The sequence below is a fragment of the Thermobia domestica genome, chromosome 6 (assembly GCF_964235325.1).
Source record: "Thermobia domestica chromosome 6, izTheDome1.hap1.1, whole genome shotgun sequence".
NCBI classification, from domain to species: domain Eukaryota; kingdom Metazoa; phylum Arthropoda; class Insecta; order Zygentoma; family Lepismatidae; genus Thermobia; species Thermobia domestica.
The window spans coordinates 122,034,901-122,050,328 of NC_137459.1; the positions used below are offsets into that span (position 1 = coordinate 122,034,901).

Consider the following 15,428-nt stretch of genomic DNA (forward strand, 5'->3'; position numbering starts at 1 on the left):
TACTAAATTAGCTTATATGTGTTGGCTCCCATTATTCATAATAGCATAGAAACTGCAGTTGAAAGGTTGCCAATAGATGTAGAATATATTATTTGCAAAATCTGTAAATATTTTCATATTTATACTGTTAGAGTAGAAAAAGGCTCAAATAATTTTATGAATTTTTGAATGTGAATTTCGACAAGTGTTGGGTTACAGCAGCATAGTGTGGCTGGTACTGTTTCCGGCTGTTGAAAGATGTTTTAGTTTATATCCAGATCTAAAATCATTTTTTCTGTCTGCGTCAGATTGTCCCAATATTTTTATATTATTTTTCAATGATGAAGAATCAGAGTTGTGGTTGTGGTTTGTGTACAGTAGACTAAATATTTCTGAGACAAGTATACGAGAAATTGAAAAACAACATGCATATATTGGTGAAGCTTTAGCATGTTATAGAGGCTTTAACATGTTATAAAACTTCTCACAATGAAGGTGAAAAATAGGAAAGAAGATAATTTCTTAAGTCTAAAAGTTAAATCTCTGTTGAAGGACATGTATGAATCTGACAAACCAGCTCAGGATAGATTTTATTCTTATGATCACACATTCTACATTGTATCGTATGATTATCTAATTTCATGGAGAAAGCAATTCTCAGATCTTAGCACAATTACTTGGTGTACTTCAAACTCAGAGGCTGAATGGTCAAATGCTGGAGAAAGTATATCATTAATAGAAAATGTAGGTAATATGCAAATTGATAGCACATCATTCTTTAACGAGTTTTCTATTATTAAAAGGTATTGTAGCAGAAGAGTTAAATAACTGGAATAGCTCAAATGTCAAAGCACACGATCGATGGGTGGCTGTGTTCAGTATCTTGAAGAAAAGATTTATAAACGTAACAGTCTTCCCAAAAATTGTCAAGTTTTGTCTCTGCACTCCAGAGACGTCTTTTTTCTAAAATGAACTACTTCTGGTCAAGCGAGAAAACAAATATTTCAGAATCCACAAATGCAAATACTTTAGTTCTGAAACAAAACTTTCACTTTTCATGCACTGAATGTGTAATCAATTGCTCAATAATAAAAATCTCTGTGAAAAAATATATTATAGTGATAAATACATATAAATTGAAGGATTCTTTGTGTGTGTGTTGTACAAACAGTGTGTGCTAAATATCACCGTATATGACATTGAGACTCATTTTTTTCATTGTTGTTAGTAAATTACACTGAAATATGATACAAAGGTATCAAGGTTGTTATCGTTATATTTCTTAAGTGTTGTCATGAATATTTGGTACAACAAGATGTAACGTTCAGTGCTAAAGAAAGAAAATTATATTTCGTACAATATATGAGTAAAATTTCATGTACTAATTTTCCTTGTCTGAAAACCCTATTTTTATTTTTATTTATGTATTTATTGTAATAACAACCCTTAATTTTCTTGATTCATTCTAGAATGCGCATTATTGTGCTTATGTAGGACATTGTAGGTGCACGATTTTCTTTCCTCTGCTACATTCTTAAATAACGTATTATTTGGTAGCATATCTCGATAAAAAAAATCTCATGTAAATGCACAACACTTATATGAGTTCTCCAGAAGCAAAGCAAAACAAAGTTTTAAAGAAAAAATCCCCACTAGTGCATAGTGTAGAGTACTGTGTGTAGAACAATCCTTGTGAAAATACAAACTTTTAGTGTGGAATAACTTATCATACATATTCAACTACTACTCTCATGTTACATACCTTTATTAATCAAATATATCTATTCTATAATTCAAATACAAGTAATTTTCTCTATGCAAACAACTTTATGAGGTTCACAGAACGTTCAGTAAGATCGAGGAACTGACTTTGTATGTGCATCCTCGTCAATATTCCCCCTACTTGAATTATAATTGAACATTTTATTCAGTTTTAAAGTAGCGAGATTCGTGCAGATTTCCTTCTGCATCATCACTGGGACAACAGAGCGCTGCATTGCAATCACTATTGCCCCAGAAGCGATTTACCAGTTATATTCCTCAATTCCGAAACAAATACAAGTTGTACCACAGATTAAGGTTGGTCCAACGCCTATTGGTTACGTAAGTAGCATTGTCTTGTTTCCATTACTTAGATAACTATATGCATATTATATTTATTTATTTTTTTTCAAATGAGAATTCATGGACAGTTTTCTATTAAAAGGAATCTGATGATTCAGTGGCATTCTCTACAAGTAATCTACAGAAATCTACAGTGTTATACTGTCTATTATACTTGTAGATATAAGAACAGCGAATCTCCAAATGATTAAGCATACTATACTGACTAATAGTGCAAATTGCATGACTCAAGAAAAAAGTCATATTGAGGTTACTAAGAAAGAAACAAAAGTAAGCAAACCTGTCTTACATACATTACTCATCAAGGTCTCCATAGAGAATATTTTATGCTGAATGAGGTGATGAAGAATGTTACTAGCATAATAAGTGTAATTACAGGCGACAACCAAGCTCAAAGTCACAGAATGTTAGTGGAATTTCTCCAGGAAATTCGTGCTTGGAATTTTCTGGTATTCCTTACAAAACTCCCCGAAATTCGTTGGTTAAGTGCAGGTATCTCTATAAACACTCATTGCTTATGAAATTAAATTTTCTGCTTTTAGAACCTAATTGCTGACAGACATCCTTGGTAAAAATGAATAATGCTATAATTTGCCTATATTTATATTAATTACAGAACATCTAAACAATGCCATTACAGAATATCTGAACAACCTCATATTATAGTTTAAAAGGAAGACAATATATTTGTTAGTTAATAAGCTAAATTAAAGCTTTTGAACAAACTTTTTTAAAGTAAGAGATGAAATTCCTTCAAGAATACAGTAAAATTAAAAGCAAATTTGATAATTTCACCAGCTTGGGCATTATTGGAGGACAGAATTTGGGCAGCCATACTCTGACATCATCAATTTGGAGCCAGTCTTTCAACTTTTTGATGATTCTATTATAGGAATGACGTCCATGAATGTAAAATAAAACAATTGAAGCTCCAAAGTGAACTCTTTCTTTCCTCATGTAGTAATTTAAAGTGCGAATAATTCCGAAAATGCTTGATACCTAATTATCCTAAGCTTCACATCTTTGCTTTTATATACTTGGAAGTAGTATTTGTAAGCGTGCTTTCTCAATAAAAATATCGAAACCAAAGCAAGATTCCAGTTAATTATTCCTTAATAATAATAATAATAGTAATAATAATAATAATAATAAACCAAAACCCTGAAAACAAATGTTGGCCTCGATATACCTACAGATAAATGCTGCCCCCTGACTGAAGAACAGTTGATGCACACTTAACTTATGGTTTCATGCGTAGAGGTGCTGGACTGATTCTTTTTCTTTCGTTTTTATGGAAGCAGTTTGTTACATTTAAGAAGAGACAAACTCCTCGCATTTTTCTAGTTCCTCTTTCCTGTAGAAATTCACATTCAGTAGCTGATTTACAGTATTCAGTGCAATATATTAAAACACACGTCAGCATTGATGCTTGAAAGCTCCTAAGTAACTTGTCAATGTTTCTTTTTGTTGACAATTCTGTTTCGGTTCCCATGCAGTTGCAGGGCGTTTCAACATTTCTAAACACCAGGGTGAAATCCACATTTTGCTTGCGCATTTTCCAATAAAATAATGTTCACAAGAAACATTTTCTTGGTGACGAAAGTGAAGAGGAAGAATTATGCATTGAAAATATTACAAATATTAAAGTATTATAAATACTTACTGGTTCTAATTGGCCACTAGGATTTTCAACGGTGACTTCAACTTTTCCCTTGCCAGCAGAAAATGTTTCGACAGTGAAGTTAGCTGGGGCTCCTACAACTGGACCAGTGGGCTCAATTCCTGGACCATATGCTCGAACCCTAATAAGAACAATCACGGGAAATGTTGATCATGTAATAAAAACTGGAACATTGGTTAAAAACAAATAGTACTTTACCGCATCATTGTTAAAAACGATAACGAATAACCACTATAATAAAATCATCTCTATGAAAACTTAAAGCGAAAAATCAACCCAAATCTAAAATTAGTATTTAATACAAAAATGAATATTTGAAACTTTTCTTCACTCTGTTAAGCTAACTGCTAATAACATCGTAATAGATTCTAGTGTACACTATAAAAAATGGCCATGCAGCACAATTTAACAGAAGCAGCAACTAATTTATAGCGTTCTAGTATGTAAGTATAGATGATCGCACAGATAATCAAAATCTAGCTTCACTTCTGGGTTAGATACGATTTCCTAAAATTACTCGTATTTCACTATTTCTATGAATAAAAAAGCGAGATCCTGAGAAGTACTCTGGCATTTTGTCCCTCTTTTCATAAAATTTGGCCAGTTCAGCAATACAGTATTACTAATAATAAAACCTTTTTTAAGGCCGCCATGCCTCACATTAGTCACAAAAGACAAAAATGAAACATCCATGCTACACTTCCTTCTTTTATTAACTTACCGAGGAGGAGGAATACTGGATAAGCAGCCAAATCAAGAAAAGAAAAAAAAGTCAATATATATTTTAACGATTTACTCCTATTTTCAGTTTCTCTGACACGGTAAGTCTGTTACGAACGCTTTCTTAACAGACGTTTCTAACGTTATTTTACTCGTTAACAATGTTCAGTGACAGACATCCATGTCAGGTTTGATACACTTATACATACAATATTGGAAGTGATTACGTTTAGAAAAAAAAAAAAAAAAAAAAAAAAAAACTTACGTTCTTGCTATATCAATAACACTTTCTAAATAAGAAAAATACATGTATGTAACGTAAACTTGCTATTGCCAACATTACAACTCAAAACTCATTTTTATCATTCTCTATTAACAGTACAACTCTAACTTTTATGTCTACCCCCAAAAAAGCCTACTGTATAGTATATACTTAAGTATAATTTAAGGTTGCTAGATTTTAATTTGAAGTCTCTTTGGCCCGTTCTATCACTATGTGAAACCATATATGAATATCACACATCGCTAAAAATTTTCCTTCTTTGTCTGGGAAATCTGACAACCTTAGTACAACTCTCCAGATGAAACCTTAAAATTAAGAATAAACTTCTCAAGTAGCACATTCGATTCCACTACCCAAAAAAGTTATAATGCAAAATTATGCCTAGTATTACAAACAGAAAAATTACGAAGAATCAGCTGAATGAACAGTGTGCAAAAAACTATGCTAGCCATCCTATAACGATTGCCTAACCCATGGTAATGTTGGCAAATCTTTTAAAAGTGATGGGTTAGTCAACCAAAGTAACAAGTTGATCCAACTTTTCCCCTATTTAGCATACTCTATGGTAAGCCCAATCATGAAATTTGTTTGCGGTATGATTAACAATTTGCACACACGCATTATCATACCACATTACAGTGTTATTTAAAAATTAGTTTAATGAATTACTTTAGGTACACTAGTATTTAATGAACTAATCAATTTCATTATTGAACTTTTCCGCATTTAGTTGTAAAGTCTGTTGCATAAGATAATATAGTTTTGCAGACATACATCATTATGTCGCCCTACAGCAACGCGTACAATTTTAAAATTAATACCTAGAGGGAAATGTAAAATTAGCACTTTTAATCAAGATATATTGATAAAGATTGCTTATTTATGCGTTTGGCTCTCTATTGGTGAAAAATGTCACAATAAGTATTCATAATGTGCGATGGAAATAATTTAATATTTGTGTTAATATATATATATATATATATATATTTAGCTATTTAATTGATTGAGATCTCAGAAAATGTAGCGAACAAAAACAGTAACAAGTGAACGTCTCACTAGTAGGTCAAAGTGATAGAGCATACGCCTTCTAAGCGAAAGATTGGATTGGATTCCACGAAATGCCTTTAATTTATTCTTCTACCATGTACTCATGTAAACTAAAAGTGTCAGACAAAAGTACTGTAATTTTAAAAGACAACGTTTACTTCTAATTTTTTCATCCAAATGTTATTAGCTTACTGGACCAACAATTTGGTTGGTTGAGCCAAGACCACCAATTATTCCCATTTAAATTGTGCTACACGAGTATGCTGCTTTCTAACTACTTTATTCCCGCCCTTCGCTTATCCAGGCTATGTTCTGATTCAAAATAAAAACGTTGTAATATATATTATTTAAACTTCTATTAAATTTATATTTTCTAAGTAATATCCTTACTTTTAGCTGCTGCTAAGAGCTCTGTTTTCACAATACAATATACAAGTGAAAAAGTTTTGGACAAAACAAAGATGACATTACTGTGTTTATACCCGCATCAGTACCTGTAGTTACCAAGTAATAGGAGAACTTACAATTTCATCAACATATTACGTGATTGTGTTACATACTAACTCTACATTACTAACATTAGTAGTAGGCTTGCCCATGAGATGAGAGGAGAGAATTTTTGAGACGAGATTCAAGACAAGACAATGTTCTTCGAACAGAAACAGATACATTACCTCAAATCTTATCTCGTAGGCAACCATAATTAAGTAACCGTCTAAGTTGTTCCTGACAAAGATCTTATTTTATTTTATTTTATTAAAAGATAGCATTATACCAGAAAGTTTTAAAATTTGCATTTGCATTTAATACTGTCAACGTACCTACACATGTTCTCCCACAAACTCAACTTATAGTGTGTTGCATTTTTATTTTATTTTATATCATTTATTTATTTATTTATTTATTTTTCACAAGTACGGTTCGGATGGGAGCTAATAGACTCGTTCAGTGAATTTATAAAAATAAGAGCTGCTACGAAACATTTCTGATTATCATACTAAATAAAGTGTTTGTAGTAGTAGTAGTAGTAGTAGTAGTAGTAGTAGTAGTAGTAGTAGTATACGTAGTACTAGTAGTAGTAGTAATAGTAGTATACTTTACATAATATGACCAAACATAGCATATTTTTCACAAGAATTTTGAAAAAAGTCATCGCTTTCTAACATTTGTCCTTGTCTAACATATATATTACCTGTCTCCGGTAACACAAATGATATATCACCTAATAACGCATGGCCACTGAATTTAATTGGAGTTAGTGTGCAAATCAGCTGTATTGAAACAGCTCGTGCACATGAGTCGAAGATGTGACAGAGTGGCGAAGAGTGGACATTGTCTTTGGGCGTGGTCATCGGCACACAGTAAATGAAGTTACCCCATTTGTAGGTGTGTCAAAGCGGACTCTCCAACGTGTTTACAAGAAATGGTCTAATACGAATGTTAACGCAAACGAGTTCAGAACTGTGTTCGCAAAAAGATCCTAACTCAGAGAGACAACTGACGATTTTCACGCATAACCTAGGGAAACAGATTTCAAATCCGACAGAAATTTCTGCAGTTACTGTATACAGGTCCACTCCTAAAAACTCCCTGAAGAATATTCCATATGAAACTTCATACAATGGACAATTTGAAGTCGACCAACACGAAAGACGCCACTTCCCACTGAGGTGCATAAAACTTAACAGAACTGAATTGTTAATGGCTTGAAATGCCAGCTCGCTAGATATATGGCGTGCGATTTACAATTTCAGATTAATAAACCATCAAGTTGGTTAATTTATAAACGTAGATATCCGGTCTGAAGTAAGTTTATAAGGTGCTTGAGAAAGTTTATGTACTGCGCACACTACCAAAATGTCTCTTGTCATCTACTGGTCCCTTACAAGTAGCTTAAATATATTTATTGCAAGATGAAGAAGGCCTCCAGAAGTCTTGGTCTTACCGAAATCTTGAGTTTCGTATTCTATGTCGAAAACTGTTTTGCTTAAAAGAATCTGCATTTCATACAAGTTATTTAAGTTGATCACTTTTCGCCTTTTACTCAATCATAAAGATAGTATAGGCTATATCGTACGCGATCGATGAAATTCAACTGATCTTGATCAAAATTGCCATGGTGATAGGTGACAGTTTTACAAGATTAGTATGTATATGAAATATTATGGTGTGCAGACCTTTGGTTTCCGGGTAACTAGCTATCAAAATTTGGTTTCTATTTACTGAAATATTTTGTGTTGTACATTATCGACAGAACTCAACCGATCTTGATCAAACTTAGTAAGTATAAGATTCCGCGCTATTGGACATCAAATTTGGATTTAGAGCATTTTTAGATTTTACAAAAACGCTCATATTACTCGACAAACCTATCTTAATATGGTAAATGTTCATTTTTGCATATCTCGCTCAAGGGGAGTGTTAAAACCCCGAAAACTAGTTTGTGTATGCCACTGCACATTATACATGGCAAAATACAACATTTTCAATTCAATCACTGTATTTTAAACATATTAAATGCATCAGAAACTTATATTAAGAGAAAAAAATATGACCAATAACCACAATATGAATCATCAACGAATGATAAATAGAAATGATCACAAAGAAACCCAGTGGTGCCCACCCCCCTTATGTCCATGACGCACCCCCCCAATTGTCTACCCGTAAGTGTTCTTCCATAAAAAAAATCTTTTCGATTAATTTTTACACTCCCTGAAACATATTCATACAGATTTTTACCCCCCCCAAATATTTCAATGACGCACTTTGCGTCATAGCCCCCCCTTGTGGGCACCCCTGAAGAAACCTGAAGCATATTGTTCACAACATAGAGGTAAAAAATTGTTTCCCCTCTTATTATTAGTTGGTCAACATACAAAACAGATAGTGTTAGTGACTGGCATTATCAAAGACATTAACACTATCGGTTATGTTTATTGAACTTTCGAAATATCTATTTATCACTACTAGAATTAAATAAAACACTAAATTCACCTGATTTCTTTTGGACATACAGAGTTTGTATAAAAAGTAATAAGACCAAAATTCGGGAACAACATATACTGAAGATATCGCTACAAACCATTAAAATGTTTCAAAATAGGATCCTTGGGCGTCGACACACTTCTGCTAATGACATTTCTGCGCTTGGAAGGCACCCCAAAGTAATTTGTTTTCGGGACGTCTTTTAAGCAATGCGTCGAAGCCGCTTCGACCTCTGCGCCTGTCCAAGGGCGCCGAGCCCCCCCAAGCTCATGTGCCCCCCCTCATTGTACTTGTAAATTTACAATATTTGGCATAATTTGAATGCAATTTGTATTAAAATACATATATATATGCTTTCTGCATCTAAATGCCCCCCCAAATTTACAGAGAAATCGGCGCCCTTGCGCCTGTCCCATGGCGGTGTCCTTTGAATGCTGTCTTTACTCAGGAAAAAGTCAGCCAAGGCCAGATCGGGACTATAGGGGGGCCTAAGGAAGCGTTTCTATGCCGTTTTGGGCCGGTAGTCATTGATCATGAAGCAGGTGTGGTTTGGTGCATTGTCATGATGCAGCTTCCGATTGGCGGTAATGTCTGGCCTCACTCTGTTGACTCTTCCCTTCAATCTATTCAGCACTTCCACGTAAAAAGCTCACCTGACAGTCAGTCCTTCAGGTACAAATTCGTGATGGACCACACCCTTGCCAACAAAAAATACAATGAGCATGGCCTTGGCCTTCGACCTGCTTATTCGAGTTATTATATATATATATATATATATATATATATATATATATATATATATATATATATATATATATATATATATATATATATATATATATATATATATATATATATACAGGGTTTTCATAAAGTCTGGACGGATTTAATTTGCTTATAATTTTCATAAAAATGCTCATATTGAAATCAAATAAAGTGCAAACGGTAGCGGAAGGATTAAATTTTTACCTGTAATCTGCACCAGCTCAGTTCATTCACCGTCACACCTCCAACTGGGCTCCATTTACGTCCACACATTCGCGTAGGACCGTCTAGGAATCGACTTCTGTGGGCTGTTGATGATGCTTTCCCTTACCCTGCTCACTGTTGCAGGCGATGTTGGCGGCCTCCCACTTCGAGGACGGTCCAGGACGCTTCCTGTCTCCAAGAACTTAGCATGCCACTTTCGGATTGCACTCTCAGTCGGTGCCGGCTTTTTGAACTCTTTGGTGAACTTTCGACACACCAGAATTGGCCTTGCCCTCCCTCTCTCAATGTGTTCAGAGTTGCCGCTTATCTAACAGTGTTGCCAACTAAAAATTTAATCCTTCCGCTACCGTTTGCACTTTATTTGATTTCATTATGAGCATTTTTATGAAAATTATAAGCAAATTAAATCCGTCCAGACTTTATGAAAACCCTGTATATATATATATATATATATATATATATATATATATATATATATATATATATATATATATATATATATATGGGGATGCTGCTCAGTCGTACTCAAACACCCACGTTACATAGCCAGTTAGTGTGCTTGAACGCGCCGCAAAAGATCTTCGCAATAAGCACATGGTTTTGCCTTTCGTCGTCTGTTTAAACTTTCGGGACGAGCTTGGCACAGATCTTTCTCATCTGCAAATCGTCGATAATGATGATGTGCATAGTCATTTTATCAATTCATACGCGGTCTGCGATCATTCGAACACTTAAGCGCCGGTTTGAGTTCAACACTGTGCACACGTTGCACATTGTCCTTGGTTCTGCTTGTGGACGGCGTCCTGCGCGGGCATGGGCGGAGTTAGAAATTGTATCTTGGGGGAGCAGACTTTTTATCTGCTGGGGGGCACGGTAAATACAAATGAGAATTGAAGGACTTTATAAGTGGCATTTTTACTTTTGTCAAAAAGTTAGGGGGGGACAATGCCAACCTATGCTCCCCCATAGCTCTGCCTATGTGCGCGGGGTACATCTTCCACTTTCTGTCAACCGTCTTTGAAGTATTTGTGCCACCTCAAAACACAGCTTTCGACAGGTTTTCATTTCTGAACGCATGCTCAATCATGGCCAACGTCTCCATAGCCGATTTTCCGAGTTCACACAGAATTTAATGGCGTAGTACTGTTGCATTTTTAAGCCTCGACCTAGCCTATAGACAGAGTCTACTTAAACCACGATACAAACCACACGGAAGCTCCTCGTAGGCGACTGACACTAGATGCGTTTTAAAGCTTACTTACCCCTCCATCGAACCAGCCTGGAGCTAGTGAGTTGTAAGTATAGTCACGCCAGAAAAAAATGGTCTCATTACTGTTTATACAGACCTTGTACATGTAGGATAAATTGACAGGAATAGATTACATTAACAAGTTTCAGTCGTGATTTTGTAACACTCCTCAGACATTTAACCACAAAACTAGGTACTGGTTATAATGTAATAAATTTATAAGGTGCTTTGTCTTAACGACTCGTTACTGTAGTAACCAAACTGCTTACCTGTTGGGATTTGTGCGAGGCCGGAGAGGTGCACCAGTTTTCAACTTGGCATTTGGATATTGCGATAAGTATGTCATCATGGACATTTCATCTACATTTGGATTTACCATTTCCTCTGGTTTGATCAGCTGAAAACCAAACACATTCTCAGTATTCATTTCAGTAGTCAATACAGTTTTATTTTATAGTTGTATATTATATATATATTCTACATTTCTAGAACTTACATACTATTAACTAAAACCACACTATTAACTAAAACAGTCTATTCTAAGCTTTCTTCCGGACAGTTTTGGGGCTTAAGGGGCTGACGTGAGCAAGGCCGGCATTTGCATACAGCGAACTGGGCAACCGCCCAGGATTACGCGCATTGAAGGGTCCTGCACTTCAGAGTAAGCTTTTGTCTTTTTTAAAACGTTCATGGACAAGAGATTGTATCAATTTATAAAATCCTAAAGCTTAGAAAATCCCGAATAGCCAAGTCGATTAGAGTTCTACAAATAAGTAGCTTATCTGCAGGTCGCAACACATGCACCATGTATAAAAATGATCCCTCTGTCTAAATTCTCAGTCTATTAGTGAGTCCGTTGACCTTCAATTTATTCTGTAGTATTTCTGTAAATTAGCACTCGTCAGGGAAGTGCTCTGTGACATCGTCAATACATGCTTTTTAACTGTGAAGGGGCATCGAAGTTTAGCCAGAACATTCAGCTGCCAGGAGAATCTGGTATGAGATTGAAAACGGAAGTGTTATGAACCGAACGGGAAAAGATACGCCAAAATAATCGAAAAACTTTATTTACTAAGCAAAGGCTTTCTACAGTGTACACCTTCCTGTATATATTGAGTAGTGTCATTAGCAAAGTCTTGGTACATTACTTTCTCAGTTTTCATAACCAGCAACCTGCTTAGTTGAGTGTCTCAAATACTGAATGAAATCGCGAGTGCGGGTTCTGCTTGCTATGGAAGATGTATTCATTAACATGATGTTATAGACTACCATTATCATAATAAATTTTCATTTATCTTACAGAACTCATTTTTGGATGCATGGCTAGCGCGGAAAGCTGATTTCCCCTGTGAGTGCGTGTGGCTCAGATACCATATTAAGCCGTAGGTCTACTATAGAGCCTTGGGGCTGAAAGGAACATTAAAAAAAAAAAAAATCAAACCCAGTAACCAATCTATTTACTCTATAGACACAAGATTTTACATTAACTAGTCAGAATAACAATTTTGATAGACTGATTCAGCAAAGATGAATTGAAAATTGTAAAGCAACTTAAAGCATCAAATTGTATTCTGAAAACAAATTATAGCAAACCATTATATATACATTTCTAGATTGATGTCTCTCCAACTCTTCTCCGCAATCTTTAGCAATTCTTTTAAATTATAATAGATTTAAATAGATTTAAATTTGAATAGCGCTGGAACTATATTTTAAAGAACCTATTTATTACCCATTGTTAAGTTTTTAACTTCACTCAATTTAACATTCAGAAGTCACCTTGGAGAAAAAAAACGTCCAAAACGAATTTACAAAACTCATGGCAAGCAGAAGCAAAACTTTAAGAAAAGAGGCTGTCTGATAAAGTTACTTCCTATTTATGAAAGAGTATATAGCTTTTGCATGTCAATCATTTTTGGTAAAACAGAGCTACTAGCATTTTCCTTTTACACGAAATATTTATATTTTCCATGTGTGGAAGAGAAAATCAAAATAACGGCTAAGTATCAGTAGGGATCCCAGGCGTTCCGGATTCACATCATCCTTCATCTGTCATCCCAAAAACTGATCAAAACTCCAAATGTCTCGGTTCTTCTCCAGAACATGTAAGTTAATATCATTCGTGCGATATTTAAAAAGTAAAACCATTTTTATTAGTCATCAATGCTCAACTAATAGGAATAATCTACTCTCTGTCATTAATTTTTTGATTAGTGTTGATTTATTAATTAATAATGATATTTCAGCAAGATCCAAGTGCGTAACTATGACTATACAAAAACATTTTTAAATGATTTTCTAGTTTTACGGTCTGAATATCTGTGAGCCCTAAGTATGAGAGATGTGGATTTGTGGCACGATCGCAAAGATGGTGGAGAGTGGATGAACACTGGTTACTTATGTTCATGGCAATGAGCATAGCAGAAGGCCTAGTGTTCAGACGGACGATCTGGTGAAACGCGTTAACGAGAAAGTGCAATCCAATTTGCCGGTTCACAATAACTGAACTCGCCAAAGCGTTTTCCAGAAGTGTCTGCGAAAACAGTGCATCGAACTGTGACTGACAAGTTGGGCTATCAAAAATTGTATGCAAGGTGGGTGCCAAAAATGCTGACAGACGCTCACTAAGAGCAAAGAATGACTGCTGCACGTGACGTTTGGCAAGCTAGAGAGAGGATGGGGATGACTTCTTTTCTCACATAGGGTGACGGGGAATGAAACCTAAATACCGTATACCTCTAAATAGTGGAAGCAGCATTCAATGCAATGGCAGTACTGTGATTCTCCTAAAGCTCAGGAATTCAAACAAACACAATCAGTTCAAAAAATCATGGTAATCGTGTTTTGGACCAAAATGGTGAGACTTTTGTGGAATTCTTGGAATCAGAACAAACAATTACAGCAGAAGGGTTGCAAAACACTGAATAATCTGCAATGTGCCATCAAAATTGGCGGAGAGCAACGCTACGCTCTGATTTTTTTTCTGATTCATGACAACGCTCGTCCACACACAGCTGCTCGTACTGTTGAGAAAATTCAAAGACCTAGAGGGCAATCATTCAATCATCCCCTTTATACCCCAGTGATTTCTTGCTTTTCCTTCACCTGAAAAAGTGGCTTGCATCGGAACATTTCAACGACAGTGAAGTGCTCAAGACATTAGTGCTGGGTTGGCTGCACTCTCAGGAGGCCGCTTTTTTTTTTTTTTTTTTTTTTTGTTGCACAGAGGGTATACGAAAGTTCGTGCCCACATTACCAGAAATATCTCGAGGTTCATGATGACTACGTCTAAAAATAGCCAAGATATGTATTTGTACACTCATGTCGCATATCTATAACTGTCTTCTTGTAGGAATATAATTTGATAATGATTTTGCAGGGTACTTTTAATACTGATACTATATGTATAATTGGGAAATGTATATTTGTGGTAAATTTCATAGGAAAAGAATTATAAATACATAAATTAGAATGAGTAAAACAAAATGTTGCTAAATGGACAAGAAAGTTTTATTTTCGTTATATTGTTCTTATTTACTGCTCTTTTGCATGAAATTTGCCACATTCATGTCTTTGCCGATTATACACATACTAACATTGTAAGAAATATCAGGCGAATTTGTTATCAAATTACATTCCTACAACAACATATTTATATACATGCGACAATAATTTTGGACATGAGTGTACATCACAATGAATTTCCTCTCCTATCATTTTTTTGTTTAAAAAATATCGGCCTCTTTTTCCGACATGCGTCTCATGTTTAGTTCATTGAAAATAAACAATGGTTGAAACTATGTAGAAATTAGAATTATGTGGGAAAATCCTGAAGGAACAGTGGTTACAATACCTTGTTTTTAATAAAAATATCTTTAAAAATAAAAAGTTTATAATCACTGGAAATTAGAAAGTCATTTACCAGACATAATATAAAACCTGATAGCTTTTCAAAATGTAATACTTTAATTTTCATATCAACATCCAGTTTGACTGGGAATAGTTTTCCACCTAGAATCTTTAATTAGGAAACGCTTTTCATATTCACTCACCTGTCTGACATTAAGCCAATCATCTGCTAAACCCATGGCTTCTGATGCGTTTTGTATTGAGTCTTGTGGGTTCCAGTCTTGCCAGTCGGGACACAAACCTGAAGAAAATAAAGAAATTAAAGTCAGTACCTAGTACGATCAAAAATAAAATAATTTCTTAATTGACGAGAATTTAAAAAATAGCACCCATTAATCTAGGCTACATTATAAAATTGAAAGTGACTATGTTTGTGACTCCTAATCTCTTGAACCACTCGGCCGATCTCAATCAAATTTTCAACGTAGATGAGGTTTGCGCCTGGAAGTGATTTTATC

The 15,428-nt window shown here is 34.9% G+C and overlaps 1 protein-coding gene across 2 annotated transcripts in view; it reads right to left on the reverse strand.

The window, feature by feature from the left end:
• cher (filamin A protein cher) overlaps positions 1-15,428 on the reverse strand; it is a 627,873-nt gene that overhangs the window by 314,722 nt on the left and 297,723 nt on the right. For both annotated transcript variants that reach the window (XM_081762014.1, XM_081762015.1), the window contains exons 4-6: positions 15,114-15,211; positions 11,331-11,458; positions 3,767-3,905 (exon numbers count right to left, since the gene is read on the reverse strand). In XM_081762014.1, coding sequence (XP_081618140.1) covers positions 3,767-3,905; positions 11,331-11,458; positions 15,114-15,211 — 365 coding nt within the window. The remainder of the gene's footprint in view (positions 1-3,766; positions 3,906-11,330; positions 11,459-15,113; positions 15,212-15,428) is intronic.